The 14921-nt window shown below is 38.1% G+C and overlaps 1 protein-coding gene across 7 annotated transcripts in view; it reads left to right on the top strand.

Annotated features, from left to right (window-relative positions):
* Positions 1-14293, top strand: part of PLEKHA1 (pleckstrin homology domain containing A1) — a 31586-nt gene extending 17293 nt beyond the window's left edge. For 3 of the 7 annotated variants that reach the window (XM_066323459.1, XM_066323460.1, XM_066323461.1), the window contains exons 5-12: positions 62-159; positions 2540-2671; positions 3530-3673; positions 4619-4687; positions 6845-6909; positions 7656-7719; positions 8285-8374; positions 11684-14293. In XM_066323459.1, the coding sequence (XP_066179556.1) occupies positions 62-159; positions 2540-2671; positions 3530-3673; positions 4619-4687; positions 6845-6909; positions 7656-7719; positions 8285-8374; positions 11684-12016 (995 nt within the window). In that variant the 3' untranslated portion in view covers positions 12017-14293. Of the gene's footprint in view, positions 1-61; positions 160-2539; positions 2672-3529; positions 3674-4618; positions 4688-6844; positions 6910-7655; positions 7720-8284; positions 8375-9465; positions 9571-11683 lie in introns of all 7 variants that reach the window. The other 4 variants (XM_066323464.1, XM_066323462.1, XM_066323466.1 and 1 more) reach the window with 4 other exon arrangements.
* Positions 14294-14921: the final 628 nt, after the last annotated feature.

The raw sequence follows: 14921 nt of genomic DNA, 5'->3' as shown, positions 1-14921 counted from the left end.
ATGATATTAAGTTTACTCCTAAATTTCAGTGTTGTTAACTTTTCATAATGGTTTTTAACAGTTATGAATGCAGGGATGAGAAAATACTTCCTACAAGCCAATGATCAGCAGGACCTAGTTGAATGGGTAAATGTTCTGAACAAAGCTACCAAAATCACAGTAAGTGGCTGAGTTGATATTTAGCCTTGCTTTTAAATGGTGACTTGTCTCAAGGTGTTTAAATGTAACCTTTGCCTCCAGTTTCTATCATTACAAGCAAGTCTTGGCTTGACTTATAGTACTTAGAGAAACTGTACAGAACTCCCCCTGAATTTGAGTTTAACTTACTTTCTGGAAATTGGACAAAAGATAATATTTTTTAATTGCAGCATAGGATTTTTTTTCTAATAATTTAAAATTAACTCTGGATACTTAATATTATTTGAAAAATCCTGAGGAGACTAGCAAGCAAGGAAAAGATACACATACTCCAACCTGCTGTCAAAAGTTGGTATTTCTTAAAGTATCATTAAAATATTGATCAATAACTCCAAAGACTCTTCTGATTTTGAGTAACATCCATGCAAAGAAACACTGATGGTTCTTCTGATAAATGTTAAATTACTTTTCTGGGTTATACCAGGACAAGTTGTTATCTCATGAGAGAAACCCCCACGTGTTATCTCAGTTTTTTCAGGAGGCAGAAGTTATGGTTTCATTTTCTCCAGTTTTGGGGAAGTGATGACAGTGAACATTTCTGACAGCACACCCTGACAAAGAAGGGGTTCTGAGCATGGGTGCACACATTTGTGTTTTGTTGTCAGTGACTTTCTCATTTTTGGGTTATCTAAGGATGTTTACATGAATTCTTTGCATTGTTTTAGTAGAGCCCGTTCTTTGGGGTTATAAAAATGCTACTGCTACTAATAAATTAAAAAAATAACCAAAACCCAGAAGTACAAAGCCTTCTCACTTGGGTTTTTCATAAGGAGGATGTACCACAACCAGGCCTGAGCTGTTTCCAGTTGAAGGAATTAAGCAAAAAAATTAAATAAATAATGACATCAATTTAGAGTGAATGCTGTTTATCCTCTGTTTATCTTGCATTTTAAATGGCTGGTGAAATCATTAGTATTTTGTCTTTGAAGGAATAAGCCTTTGAACCGTTCATCTGTTCGCAGCTCGAGTATGGTATTAAGTACGGCCAATTATTGAATCAAATAATTAAGATCACTCAATTATTCATTTTAGTATGAGCATTACTTGCTGGAGATTGTAATCCTCTAAGATTCATTGCATGTTTTAGTCCTCTTGAGTGCTGATAATGTCAGAATGACTGTGAGCCTCTGCAGCCTAGCACGCCGTGTACCCGTTTCTGAGTGCTGTTTGAAAATGCCTTTGTGTGAGGAGGTGGTTGTGGGCTTGGGCTGCAGCATTTTCAGGAGGAGTTTGTGACAGCTGAAGCACTTGCTCACAAAGCTGTAGCTACAAGCCCCTGCTCTTGAAAAGCTGAGGCTCATGAATGTGCTCAGTGCTGGGCTTGGCTGGGGATGGAGTCACTGACAAAGGGGTGACAAGCAGGACACTGTCCTAGGCTGACATCTGCTCTCAGCACTGTCTGTACTTCTCTGCAGGCTGAATCTTGTACAATAAGCAGTCCTGGGCACAGGAACTTGAATCACAGACTATAAAGTAGCTTTGGTTTCTTGTCTAGATCAGTTCAATTCCAAGTTTTGAATGTGTCACAGTCTTGGATGGACAATTTGTGTGTCCTTTCTGGAGGAGTTTGAATGTCTTCTGTAAATACCAGTAGGTTGCTGGGTGGGGTGTTTGGAAGTGAGACTTGATCTCTTCTTGTTGAAGTCACTTCAGATTTGCTATATTAATATTAGAGGTGAAGGAGATTAGAAAGGAAAAAGGTCTTGTAGTCAGTGCATTTCTTAGGTTAAAGAAGTTTACTCAGAAAACTGAGTAAACTCGTACAGGGAAATCAAATTCCTGTGGAGTTCTGATGGCTTTAGTTCCACATTTGAGAGAATTATCTAACAGCTATTGATAGATAGATAGGCAGGGTCATTTTGGACAGAATTTAGCAATGTATGTATGATTAATGGGGGCAGTAGCACAGTCTTCATGCCAAGTACATGTGAGGACAAATGTCACACTGGTCAGATACCTGGTGTGACCAAAGTCCCAGTGTTTATGGCCTTGCTGTGTTGGCTCTGCAGGCACTGCGGCCTCTCCACTTTCATACTAAAACTGAAAGCAGCTGAAAAATAAAGAACCAGTTCTATAAATTTGCAGTGCTTCTTGAAGATTGAAACACTTCATGGCAAAGCTTGCAACTGATTTCATCCACTGAAATGTCTTTATTGGCACCATTTTTCTCTTGAGCACTAAAGGACAGTCATTACAACAAATTTTTGTCTAAGCCATTTTTAGCCTTTTACAATTAATGACCATTTGTTAAGTCTTGCTGAAAATGCCTCAAAATTCTTGAGTAATGCCTAGGGCTTTTTTTTCCATGAAACTGATGTCAATTCTCACATTCCAACTGCAGGTACCAAAGCAGTCTGATCCTCTCTGCCAAATGGATAATGCAAATCGTCAAGCTGAAAGCCCAGGTGGAAAGAAGCAAGTCTCTTACAGGACAGAAATTGTTGGTGGTGTTCCCATCATTACACCCACCCAGGTAATACCCTCCAAACATTGGGTTATTATTTGACACACAAAGCAGTATTTATTTATATTATTTTTTCCTACTGAGTGGGGGTTGTGAGGATTTTATTCCCTTTGTAGAAGATTTTAAAGAATTACTTGAGTACCGATTTTTTTTTTTTTTTTTTTGCTCACACATAGCTTTTTGTGTAATAATAATAATAATAATAATAATATTTTTGTCCATGTGAAATTAATAGTTGATGTTAACAGTGATGAAGTTCTGCCCCTTTAACAGAAAAAAAGGGGAAAGAAGTTGTGAGGAAAAGTGGGAAAAAAAGTTTGAGAAGCTGGACAAGCTTATGGAAGTAGAATCTGTGCACTGCTAAAGATAGAACTGAATGTGTTGCTGAAAGTTTCCTGAGCTGAAAATAGTTACAGATTAGATGAATATCATGTAATCATGACATGCATGCTCCCAAAATGCATTAAAATTTGGTGAATTCTGATGTCTTGCAGTCCTAGAAATAACTTTTTGTTTGCTGTAGCCACCTCTAATGTTATGTCCACGTTACAAGTTTGCCACTAAATACATGCATGGGTTTAAATCTGTACTAATTTTTTTACTGGGTGCTTGTCAATATTATTATTTGAAAGTACTCAGTTCTTTCTTAGCTTAATTTCTAAGAGCAGCTTACAAGGACTCAGCCCTTGGGGGGTTCTCAGTTGTCTCTGGAAAACAGTTTACAATATTTTGTTCTTTCAAATTGGAAATGGGATTTGTGAGCATGGGATGATAAAGTTATTTCCTATTGTAACTACCATAGTAATTCCTTCACCATTGGAAAATAAACTCTGAGAGTATTCTGAACTTTCCTGCTTTTTTTTCTAGAAAGAAGAAGCCAGTGAGGGCAGTGAAGGGGCTGACAGGAATTATTTGAAGCGGTCACAAACTCACCTTCCTTATTTTGCTGCTAAGCATCCCCCAGATAATGCCATTATCAAAGCTGGTTACTGTGTCAAACAAGGAGCAGTGGTAAGTATTATTAAAAACAAAAGACAATTGACAGTGATTTTATTACTACTGACAGTAATAAGGATTAACTAAAGATGAAATTTATCCTCCAGTAGTGCTTGATATTTATCTATGTTTCTTCTTTTCTTGACTTTCTTTAGTGTTGTATTGTTGAACATCACAATATCTAAAATATCTTATTTAATGAGAGGCAAAGTGCATACACAGACTTCCATGTGATAGTTAGTGTGTCCAGCTGGGAATTCTCCTGCTCTGCATTCTTCATAGATCCTTATTTTCCTTATTGAAAACACCTAAATTGGGACAGAAGTTCAGTGCCTGCTTTTTTAAATCAGTAAAATGTTTGGAAAAAGCTGATTTTTTTTCAGTTCAGAGGAAGAATTGTACAGCTTATCAGACTGATTACCACAAGTGGAGCTATTCATGTGATACCTTGCTGGAAGAAGAAACAGATAGTTCAGATGAAGCAGGATACACATCTTGGAGTTCTCAGACTCTTTTTATCTTATATTATGAAATTCCTTTTTGTGACATCCATTTTTTAGTTAAAAATAAACTAGAAACCTGTGTTGTATTGTCTTTTAGTTTTTCCCACAGAGTAGTTCTGCTGCTGCTGTTTCTACAGTTTGAATAAATCTTAGAAAATAGTAGCTTAAAGAATTTTTAATTTTTTCAGTTTTCAAAAAAATTCACTCATTGTGCAGATTTATGCATATGCATCATTATCTGGGGGACACTAAAGATGCAAAATTTGTAATTATAACAAACTGCAATGAAGACATTATTCAAAGTTAATAGTTATGAAAAAGGATTACACAGTATCATATGCTATAAATAAAAACTAGAATGGTGAATATAATTCAATATATTCATAATACATTACATGTAAGTATATTTTATTTTATGTATAAAAACCATGAATATTTATTTCTTTTCCTTTAACAGATGAAGAACTGGAAGAGAAGATACTTTCAATTAGATGAAAACACAATAGGATATTTCAAGTCTGAACTGGTAAGTTTCCAATTCTGTGTTATTTTCCAGTGATAGTTGCAAGAAAAATCTGAAGGAATATGCTTGTGTTTGAGAAATGTGCTCTGCTGCTCCTGCAGCTCTTGGGTCTGAACTGTAATAACTTTTCATGTTAAATTACTTTAAATTATTGTGGGAAGTGTAAAAAAAAAATAATGGAGCAACTGTTCAATCTGCTTGGGAACCTGCCTGTAGGGCACTGAAGAACAATCATAAGATCTACTCTACAGTCACCCTGATTTTTGTATTAGTACTTTGTCATTTTACACTCTTATATAATTAATTGTGTTGTTGGAACAGCTGATCACTGTGGGAAAGACAAAACTGCAATATTGCAATTCTTCATTTAAAGTTAGAATTATGCTTTATCATCCAGATGATGGCATCTTCTCCACGCATTTGTTTCACCAGGGCAGCCAAGATGGACAAAAAAGTTTTGATTTTCTATTCAACAGTAACTTTTGCAGAGTGTCTTTTAGTTTCCTGACCTTTCTTCTTCCCTTGTCACTCTTAAGTTTTTGGCTGATTTTGACCAGATGTTAAGTGCCTTCAGGCTTCATTTAAAAATTAAATGGCTGCTTCTGAAGACAGTTAAGTCTAGGATTCCTTTTTTGGGGAAACAGACTAAATGTAAGAAAATCTATACTTAAGGAATGAAACCTGTGTTACAGAGTATTATAAATGAAGGAGAATTGAGCTTATAGGCCAAACCTAAGATGTAAAATGTCAAGAACCCAAATCTCAAGCTGTTTCTGAAGTTAACTTTGATTTCATTTCTAATGAGGGCGTCTGCAACAGTAGCAGGGGTTTGATCTTGCATCATTATCTTTGTTAAGCTGTCAGCAGAACAATTCTGACTCATTGCCTGTAAGAAACCCTCTATTTTTATTTTAAAAACAAACCTGAGCTCAGATTGCTCACAAACAAGTTCTAACCCAGTGAAGGGTTGTACTGTGGGAGAGTGTAATGGAAGGATGGTAGAAATACTTGTACTTTTGGTGTTTCATCATGTTCCTTGAGCCTGTGTCAGTCCACAGGAGCATAGTGGAGTACAGACAATGTAAGACTCAGAAAATGATCATTTTTCAACTGGAGTTTTCTCTCCAAGAGGTGTCTGTACTCCAGAGATGATCTTAACAGTTCACAGTTGATGTATTACTTTGAAAATGCATTTTAATGGATGATTCAGTCTAAGAACAACAGAGAAGAGACAAGAGGAGCACAATAACTGAAAACATTGGATTTAAACTTTCTACATTTGATCTGGTATCGAGCAAAGGGATCTAATAAAAACTGCTTTTAGAGGATGGTGACATTTAAGTGACATTTGCTGCTTGCTCAGCATAAATCCCCTAAGTATCTGTTATAGAAATAGTAGGGGAAGTCATTCCAGAGCTGAAAGCTTTTGTTTTATCTGGAAGTTGTAGCCAACTGTAGCAATCCATTGTAACTTGGCTTAAAGAAAACAGTAGGAGGTAAAATAAGTTGTTTGGTGGTGGTTTACTGCAACAGCCACCGGAAAATAATAGTATGTGTGATATTATGTTGTCATGGGAAAAGTGAAAGTGTTTCTGTTCAAATAGTCTCACTTTTTTTTTCCCCTGTTCTGTAAAACTTTAACACTTACTTTTGTTATGGTAACACAATTTCAGAATGCTTTGAGAGTACTTGCTCTTTTACAGGTGTTAAGGACTCGTTTCTTTGTAGTACTTTAACTGTATTAAGTGTAGGATACAGTTAATGTTACTTAAAGCCATGTCATGCAGTCCAGTTAACAAAGCATCTTCTGTGGTAGCATTTCATAACAAATTAATGTAATCTAAATTTTAATGAAATGAGCTGCTTGAGGCCAGGGTCAGTTGTCTGATCTGGTTAGAGGAAGAGGACAGGGTGGTTGTCTTCATTATAGTATGGAATTAATATTTTGAGAGGTTTTAGTTCTTGATTTGTCCTCCTCTTCATTGCAAGTGCCATGGTTGGTTGAATACTTCAAAAAGCAAACGAAATTTTGGTTGACACCACTTTCTTCCTAAGTGATGCCTTGAAAGTCTCATTTATGTAAAAGTGCTGCTGTCCTGGCCTCTGGCTTTCTGTTCAAGCTCTTAGATACACTGTAGTAAAACATGTTTCCTTTTTCAGGAAAAGGAACCTCTCAGGGTTATACCACTTAAAGAGGTCCATAAAGTTCAGGAATGCAAACAGAGGTGAGGAGGGAAGCACTGATGGGATGGAATCCTCTGCTTGGTCATGGCCAGGCTACTCCTTGGAGAACCAAGAGCTTGATGTGTGCATGTGGGGTGTTCTTGCTTTATGGGACAGCACATTGTTTTGTGCATTAAATGGGTTTTGAGGGTTCTGTATTAATTCTGTGTTTCAAATTTGGGCAAGGGCAGGAGAAGGGAATATTATGTGTGGGTGCTGTCTGATGTGAGGCAGCAATTTCAGGAGTCTCTATTCTGCTTCCCTAATCCCTAAACCTTTAGAGGACATTAACTCATGTTAGATGGATGAATCTGGCTGAGAACACTCTTCACCCTGCTGTTTCCCTCCTACCAAATGGCAATTTACTAAAGCATAATTGCTTTTGTAGCACTTGAGAGAGACTGATTTTTCTGTTTTTTCTTTAGTAGGCTACATACAGAAATTTGACTAGAATGATAAATATTCTTAAAGTTAGCACATGATTTAGAATGTTCCAATTAAAAATGTATGATAAATACTTTTAGGCTTAATATTATATAATTTTAAATGTTCCTATAAAAATACATGTGCCACTGGTAAACTAAAGAGCCTTAGGGCTAAAATTAGTAAAAAACCAATAGCAGAGTGATAAAGAAATGCAAAAGTCAGACAGCAAATGCTCTGATTCTCTGCCAGTTCTGCAGTCTTGTTAAAATAGAATGGGAAAGTTGTACTTGCTTTTGAAGTATTTTTGTATTTCATTTTGCAGTGATATAATGATGAGAGACAATCTCTTTGAAATTGTAACAACTTCTCGAACCTTTTATGTGCAGGTAATTTCTTTTTTTAAACTTTGGGCAAACCCAAGAGACTGCCAGAATTTATAATACGCTTTAAAAGTGAAATAGCAGCACTTCTTCACTTTGACCATGCCAGGATTTTCAGGGGAAAATGTGATCTTCAGGATCTTTTATTTACTGCTTTATAGAGTAAATATAAATATAATAGTAAAATCAGAGTAAGACCTTAAGAAATGTCTGCGTTAAGAAATTAATTTCCATGGGTTTCAGTAGGATACTGAGCAGCAGGGTGAGGTGGTTGTGCTGCTGCAGGTGGTGGGACAGTGGGCAGGCTGGGAGTTGTAGGGTGAGACTGTTGTGAGCAGGCTGAGGGTTATAGGGTGAGGTTGTTGTGCTGTTGTGGGCAGGCTGAGGGTTGTAGGGTGGTGCTGTTGTGGGCAGGCTGAGGGCTCCAGGGTGAGGTTGTTGTGCTGTTGTGGGCAGGCTGAGGGTTGCAGGGTGAGGCTGTTGTGGGGAGGCTGAGGGCTCCAGGGTGAGGTGGTTGTGCTGTTGTGAGCAGGCTGAGGGTTGCTGATGACCATGGTGTTGGTGTTTACAGGCAGACAGCCCTGAGGACATGCACAGCTGGATCAAGGCCATCTCCGGGGCCATCGTAGCGCAGCGCGGACCTGGGAGATCAGCGGCTTCTGTACGTCACCCTGCACCTCAGAGGAGATGCCATTAGCTCCTGTCCACTTGTGCCATTCAGTCCTGTTTTTTTCCTTTTGCCTTTCCTCTCTCCTGTCCTGTAGTAACGTGGCCTCTTTGCATGGACTTTCGACCAGACTGGCATCAAATACTTTGTGGTTTTTTTAGTGGAGTATTTTGTTTAGTCCTACCTGTGACTTTCTGTGCATCGTTTGTCTTGAACATGTGGATAATGCAGTGCTAACCTAGAGAAGTCCAGTATGATCTGTCACTATTACTAGTTGGGGAGTTAAATTAAAACTTTCTAATTCCTGTGAGGTGTTTCTGCTAATTGCTGTGTTTTGCAATCAAATGACAATATCCTAATTTCTTTGTAACAGCTCTCACTGCTAAATTATCATTTCCCTATTGCTGATAGTTTATTGTATATGCAGATAAAGGTGAAAATCTAAATAAGATATCTGAGCTAACATGAATTAGTTCTTGCTGTTGGAAATCCAGTGAGAACAACATTTTGCAGTACTGAACTGGGGCACTGTGACAAGTGTTAATATTTCTGAAGCCACCTGGATGCCAGCATTTCATACCTACTAGCCTTTAAACTGAATTGGTTGTTTAGCACAAAGGTCATTAACTTGTGGAAAGTAGTGGGAGTTACTCTGGTGTCACAGTGTCTCCAATTATGTCCAGATGTAGCACCAGGAATACTTCACAGTTCAGGTATTGCATGCTGTGTTTTTCATTTTCTGTCTCTGGGATGTTTTGTAATAAACTGAATATATCATTACCCCCATAATCTGAAATCAAATAATTCAAACCTGCCTTTTGACTACAAATTTGCATTGATACCATGTCTCTGGTAACACTCAACCAATTTTTGGTAGCTGCTTCAATGCTTTTAAATGAAACTTGCTATTACAAATTTTCTCTTTGTGGGGGCAATGAAAACGTGCAGGTAACTGTTCTTTCCTTATGCTTTTTCTTTCATTGTTTTGGTTTATTTTTTTTTTGGTGTGGGGCTAACTGAGCAATGTAGCTATGACTGTCTGCATCACTTCTTGTTCCCTCTGTTGTCCTCTCTCCCAAGTCCAGGTGACTCTAATCTTAGCTTTGCACTGTGTTCCAGATGCGGCAGGCCAGAAGGCTGTCGAATCCTTGTATACAGAGGTATACATCAAGAACTGGTGAATGCAGCACGTATGTGGGCTCTCATGGAAACTCGCCTTCTTAACAGAGGGCTAAGACTAGACACTAATTTGCACTGTAAAACAAACTAAAAAATAATGCTACCTGTTGTCATTACCATTACTGAAAACTAACTCATCAATAATAACGTTCACTCGCAGGTTTGCGCTGGGTTTTTTTCTCGCTTTTGAAATGATTGGAAATGAAAAATGCCAAAAGCACTGCTTATACATCAAAGCACAGTAAATACTTAAACAGAAGTGATGTGATGTCACTTTAATAGGAAAGTACTAAAGCTAATTTGCATGAGAGTTCATATTTCCATTTTACTTTACATTTGTTTTGAAACTGCGCCAAAGCAAGATTAAATTGAAGCTGCCCACAAACTAATACAGATGAGTGCACACAGAACATGCACGTTGTAACTCTAGGATTTGGAAGGGTCTATAGAATCCTGATTTGCATGGCTTATGAGGTCTCTGCATGAAATGATTATTTCAGACATAAAAGCATTATATGATAATGTATAATCAATAGACTGTTCAAAGCAGGGCACCTTAGGAGTAGTGCAGCAGCACAGTCTCTTAACTGTGAAATTACAGCCAGTAATAAAATCTGAGTATCCTTCAGGGCAGCTTAGCAAAAATTCAGAGATCTTGTCCTAATATCCCTTTTGTCCTATTTGGTGAAGTGAAATTATTAATAAGAAGAACAACAGTAGGTAAATCAGTGAATCATAAGTTCTCCTAAAGCCAACTTTTTTCCTTAAGTGGAATATCAAGTCAGGGATGAAATAAGGCAATGTAAATGATGTGAAATACTTCAGTGAAATTGCACACCAAACTCAAGTCCAAAAAAAAGTTGCACAGGTTCATCCAATAACATTAAGCTCATTTATAAAAAGAAATATCGTAGTACTTGGCAGAATCCATTTTGGTGAAATTTATTACTTCATATGTCACAAGAATGTCATAACATTCTAAAAGAAACTTGAAAAACTACTGTGGAAAAAAAATAAGTATTTCATTTAGGATGTCTATTTGCATCTTGGACACACATCTGTGATGGGTTTGGGGTTTGGTTTTGGTTGGGTTTTTTTGCTAACAAATGTGCTTGAGAAATGCCTTGATTTGTGTGTGCACATGGGTTGGCAGATTCCTTTAGTTCCTGGACTAACACTGGTGATGGCAGAACTGGCAGCAGCTGCAGCTCCTAATGCACACACAGTTCACTGCAGTGTCACACAGCATTTGGATCAGAGTGTTTCAAACCCAGCTCTGCTCAGGGATTTCAGACATCCTGACAGAACTGATGGATGCAGTGCAGAACCCAAGGAACTTCTTGTTCCTCTTCAGGTCAGGCTGTCCCAGGACATCCAAATGGCATTCCATGCCTGTGCTTCAGACAATTAAATCATTCCTGGGTAGTCTGGGGACTTGTTTCTGTCAGTAAGTAAATGGTGGAAGATAATTTTGATAGTTATGTAAAGGTCAGCAGAATAATGATAATAAACACAAAATAATAGCTTGACTGGAAGGAGTAGCTTAAGTATCAGTTTCTTCTCTAGGTCATTTACCTTGGAAATTTTTATATAGTCTTGATAGCTTAAAATTTTTGTTTGGTCCTTGGGAGAAATTGGGGAGATTTGGTATCCCAAGGTGAGGGTACAGTAAAATGTGCTTTACTTCAGGATTCAGGATACAAATGCTTGATATATTAATAGGCCTGAATATGTTTTTCTTTTGGAAAGATGTGACTTTCGATCGTCTTTGGAGTGTGCATCTTCATGAGGTTATTTAATAGCTTAGTAAAATGAGGAGCCTCAATTTGCTGGACTGTATTATAAAGTCTGCAGAGCTGCTGTGCTTGATTTAAGAACTCAATTTCATTAAGTGCAGCAGCTGATGTTGCTGTCACATCCTGCTGTGAGCTCACCCTCAGTAAAGCAGTGCCTCGAGAAAGCACCTGCCTCCTGCTGCCGTGGCTGATGCTTCGCTTTGTGTATTTTCTGTCTCCATTTTTGTTTCGGTTTTTTGATTATTATTTGTGAGCGTGAAATCTGAACCTGCATCTTTCCAACGTGACATCAACGACTCCATCTGACAACATCCCCTTCTTTTCCCAGGAGCATCCCGAGTCTTCTCCCGAACCCGGCCATGCTGTCCGTCCTGCCGGCGCAGCCGCCGCCAGCTCACATTCCACAGCCCCTCACGGCAGCCCTGTGGCCACAGCCCCTCTCCACAAACCCCCTGCCTTGGAGAAGCGAGGATTTCACGAGTCTTTTACCAAGGCCAGGCCAAGGAGCTACAAGATCCAGGCTGTCGCTCCAAGAGAATCAACTCCCAAAGTGACTGACCGGGGCGGCCCCTGGGAACCCCGGAGCAAAAATGGCACTCAGGAACAGGATCCTGGCCTTGTGGATCTGGATGATGCAAGCCTTCCAGTTAGTGATGTGTAGGGATTGGAAGCGTTTGGAGAATGATCCATTTGTTCGGTCCTTTAATTTCCTTGCTCGGACTTTGAACCAAAGAAAATTCCAGGAAATGAGAACAAAAATAAAAATTAAAAAAAAAAAACAAAACAAAACAAAAACAAAACAAACCGGAGCACTGCTGTTATATATATGTATGTGTGTGTGTGTTCCTGTGCACACATGGGTATATATAATGTGTTTGTGTGTTGCCTTTCAGCTGAGGGTCAGAGGTGGACCTTAGGCATTTTCTCAAAGCCTGATAGTAAATCACTTAGCAGTGATTAATCCCTTACTAGGGAGGGGCCAAACTGCACAGTTTAGGAAAAAAAAACACAAAACCCAAAATGCATTAAAAAGAAAAAAGTGCTTCTGCAAGTAAGCAAGGCACCAGCAACTTTTAATTCCTAATCTGGCAGATTTACTAAATTTGCAACTAATGCTCTGTTGTGGAGAACTTGTTGCCAACAAATGTGATTATTTAATTTCATCTTAAACTACAGTAAGATTTTAGGCATGTATGAGAATTTTTTCTCTCCGTGACTTTCAGATACCAGGAAATGCACAAAATGTTTCTTCTGTTCTTTAGGATCAACAGTGTCAAACTGATTTGCTATCGGAACAAGAATTCTGAACTCCCTTGGAATTCTAGTTATGGTGCTGTAAAATTTCCACTAAAATAATATTTTGAATAGTCAGCCTATTTTTGATGCACTCCTAAAGGTGGGTTATAACTTTTTTGCACATTTGGATTTCCATGGACTGCATGTAGTGGTGTTTTTGGAGGGGGGAGAAGAGAATTTGGACTTTGGAATTTGGACACTTTAGATCTTTTTAACTGAGTAGGGTTTATGTTGTGTTACATTAGGCTTTGCAGCAATTATGTTTTCTTAAATGTTTAAATGTATTGTTTGGTTACTGTTTTGAGAATGATTTCCTTCCCAGTGCTTTGTGAGCAGTTCTTGTTTCTGTATTGGTCAGTGGAAGAGCTCCTTTAGTTGTGTTGTTATTGGTACTGAACTGTTCCTAGTCCTGCAATCGTGGCCTATAACTTTTGGTGCACTAAGAATCTGAAGTGCCTGTGTTTTCTCTCACATTGTTGAAACACTTTTGGGTTAGTGATGTACACAGACCATTCTGACTGGGTTTGAGTGTTGGCTTGGAGTTGCTCTGGATAGCATAGTTTGAAACAGCTCTTTGAAATAAGATTTATGCCAGGGGGTACCAGTGTTCTGGTGTTGCACCCACTGCTGTGCAATATGTGTTCTTAAAAAAGTGAGTATTTGTCGTTTGTGTACATTGTGTTACGGGGCATCAGCGATGCCAGCAAGGAGAACCTTTACATTTCAAGTATTGGATTAGATGGTGTGTACTTTTCATCATTTTTGGAAAAAAACCATTTGCTTTAATCCCAATCCCACAAATATCTCGTGCTGCTGCTTACTGTGATCCTGATTGTCCAGCTTTGTGAGACTTTCTTTGTCTACTGGAACCTAAGACACATATCAGGCAAGTCCATCTTCTCTCCAACTTCCAAACTGACTTCCTGCCTGAGAGATATGGATGGCTTTACCACAGCAATTTGTTGATCCCGGGACAGAATAATTGGTGTCATATGAGAATGGAATATAATTAATTTCAAAACCTTAAATTATATCAGCACCTTCTTTTGGTTTTGGTTTATTTTTTTTTTTTTATCCATAAGCTAACTAGCCACTGTCTTAAGGCAATGGTGTCTGTAAATTACTGGTTTTGTTTGACTTTAGATATATGTGAAAACTAGCACAGAATTGGAATTTACTGTAAATGTCTGTACTAGTATTGTAGGTTTTCATTTCTATAAAAATAAACCATTAGCTCTTTAAAAGCTTATTTTTTCACAAGTACATTCTGTGTGGAAGACACTTTGCATTGTAATATTTTTACTGTAGTCTAACATCTGAAATCACTTGCTCTGGTACAGCTTTCACACTGCATGGTCATTTTATTATATTTTGGTATTGGCAATTTTACACATTGGGTGGAGGTAAAGTAGCTCCATTATGGAACTTACCAAAAGAGGGAAAAAGAGAAAAATGAAAAAAGAAATGAACTACTGTTGTAGTTCAGTAGCATAGGGAAATATTTGTGGTTGGTCACTGTCAGGGTCTCCTATTTATCAGTACTTTTATAAATCTATGAAAATTGTTAAATTATTTTAGAAACAGTGCTGTAAATATGTCACATTTAAATTGTCAATAAATCAGTTTGGGTAACTTAAAATAATGTCTGGTTGAGTTTCTTTGCACCATGACAAGTATTTAATCAGAGCAATATATTCTTTTTCAGCGTGTAAGAGATCAGATTCTCCTTTATCCAGCCATAGCATCTCTTAATTCTTCCAGTCTAATCAGGTTGTGTAGGCTAGGAATGAAACTGAACAGACTGAGCTGATTTTATTGTGCTGCTCTGTGTTTCTTCTGTGGAAGTTTTACATGTTATACAATATATTGATTAAAAAAAAAAACATCCCAGGGGAAGGAAGAAAATGTAAGATGGATTTTTCTGTCTTTATACTGATGGGTGGGAAGGGGTTCTCTCTCAGAAATACTCTCCTGAGATACAGACTGGACACAATCACCCAGATTCCACTGCCACCACCTGGCTGTGCACTCTGCCCCTTCACTGAAGAGAAAAATCAAATTATCCTGTATGGCTACAGATTTAAACCCTCTGTGTTAAAATAAAATACTTCCAGAAGATGGAACTACTGACTGCAGTGCACATTCCTGGAGGAGCTGCTGAGGGATGATGCTCCAGGATACAATTTAGTAGAATGGAATATTCCTTAACCTCGTGGAATATCAGGATGTCAGCACCACCTAGGGGTCACATTCCAGCTTTAAAAATCGGT

This window comes from Sylvia atricapilla, chromosome 8, assembly GCF_009819655.1.
Source record: "Sylvia atricapilla isolate bSylAtr1 chromosome 8, bSylAtr1.pri, whole genome shotgun sequence".
Taxonomy (NCBI): Eukaryota; Metazoa; Chordata; class Aves; order Passeriformes; family Sylviidae; genus Sylvia; species Sylvia atricapilla.
Note: the sequence above shows the minus strand (reverse complement) of the source record. Positions and strands in the feature narration are given on the sequence as shown.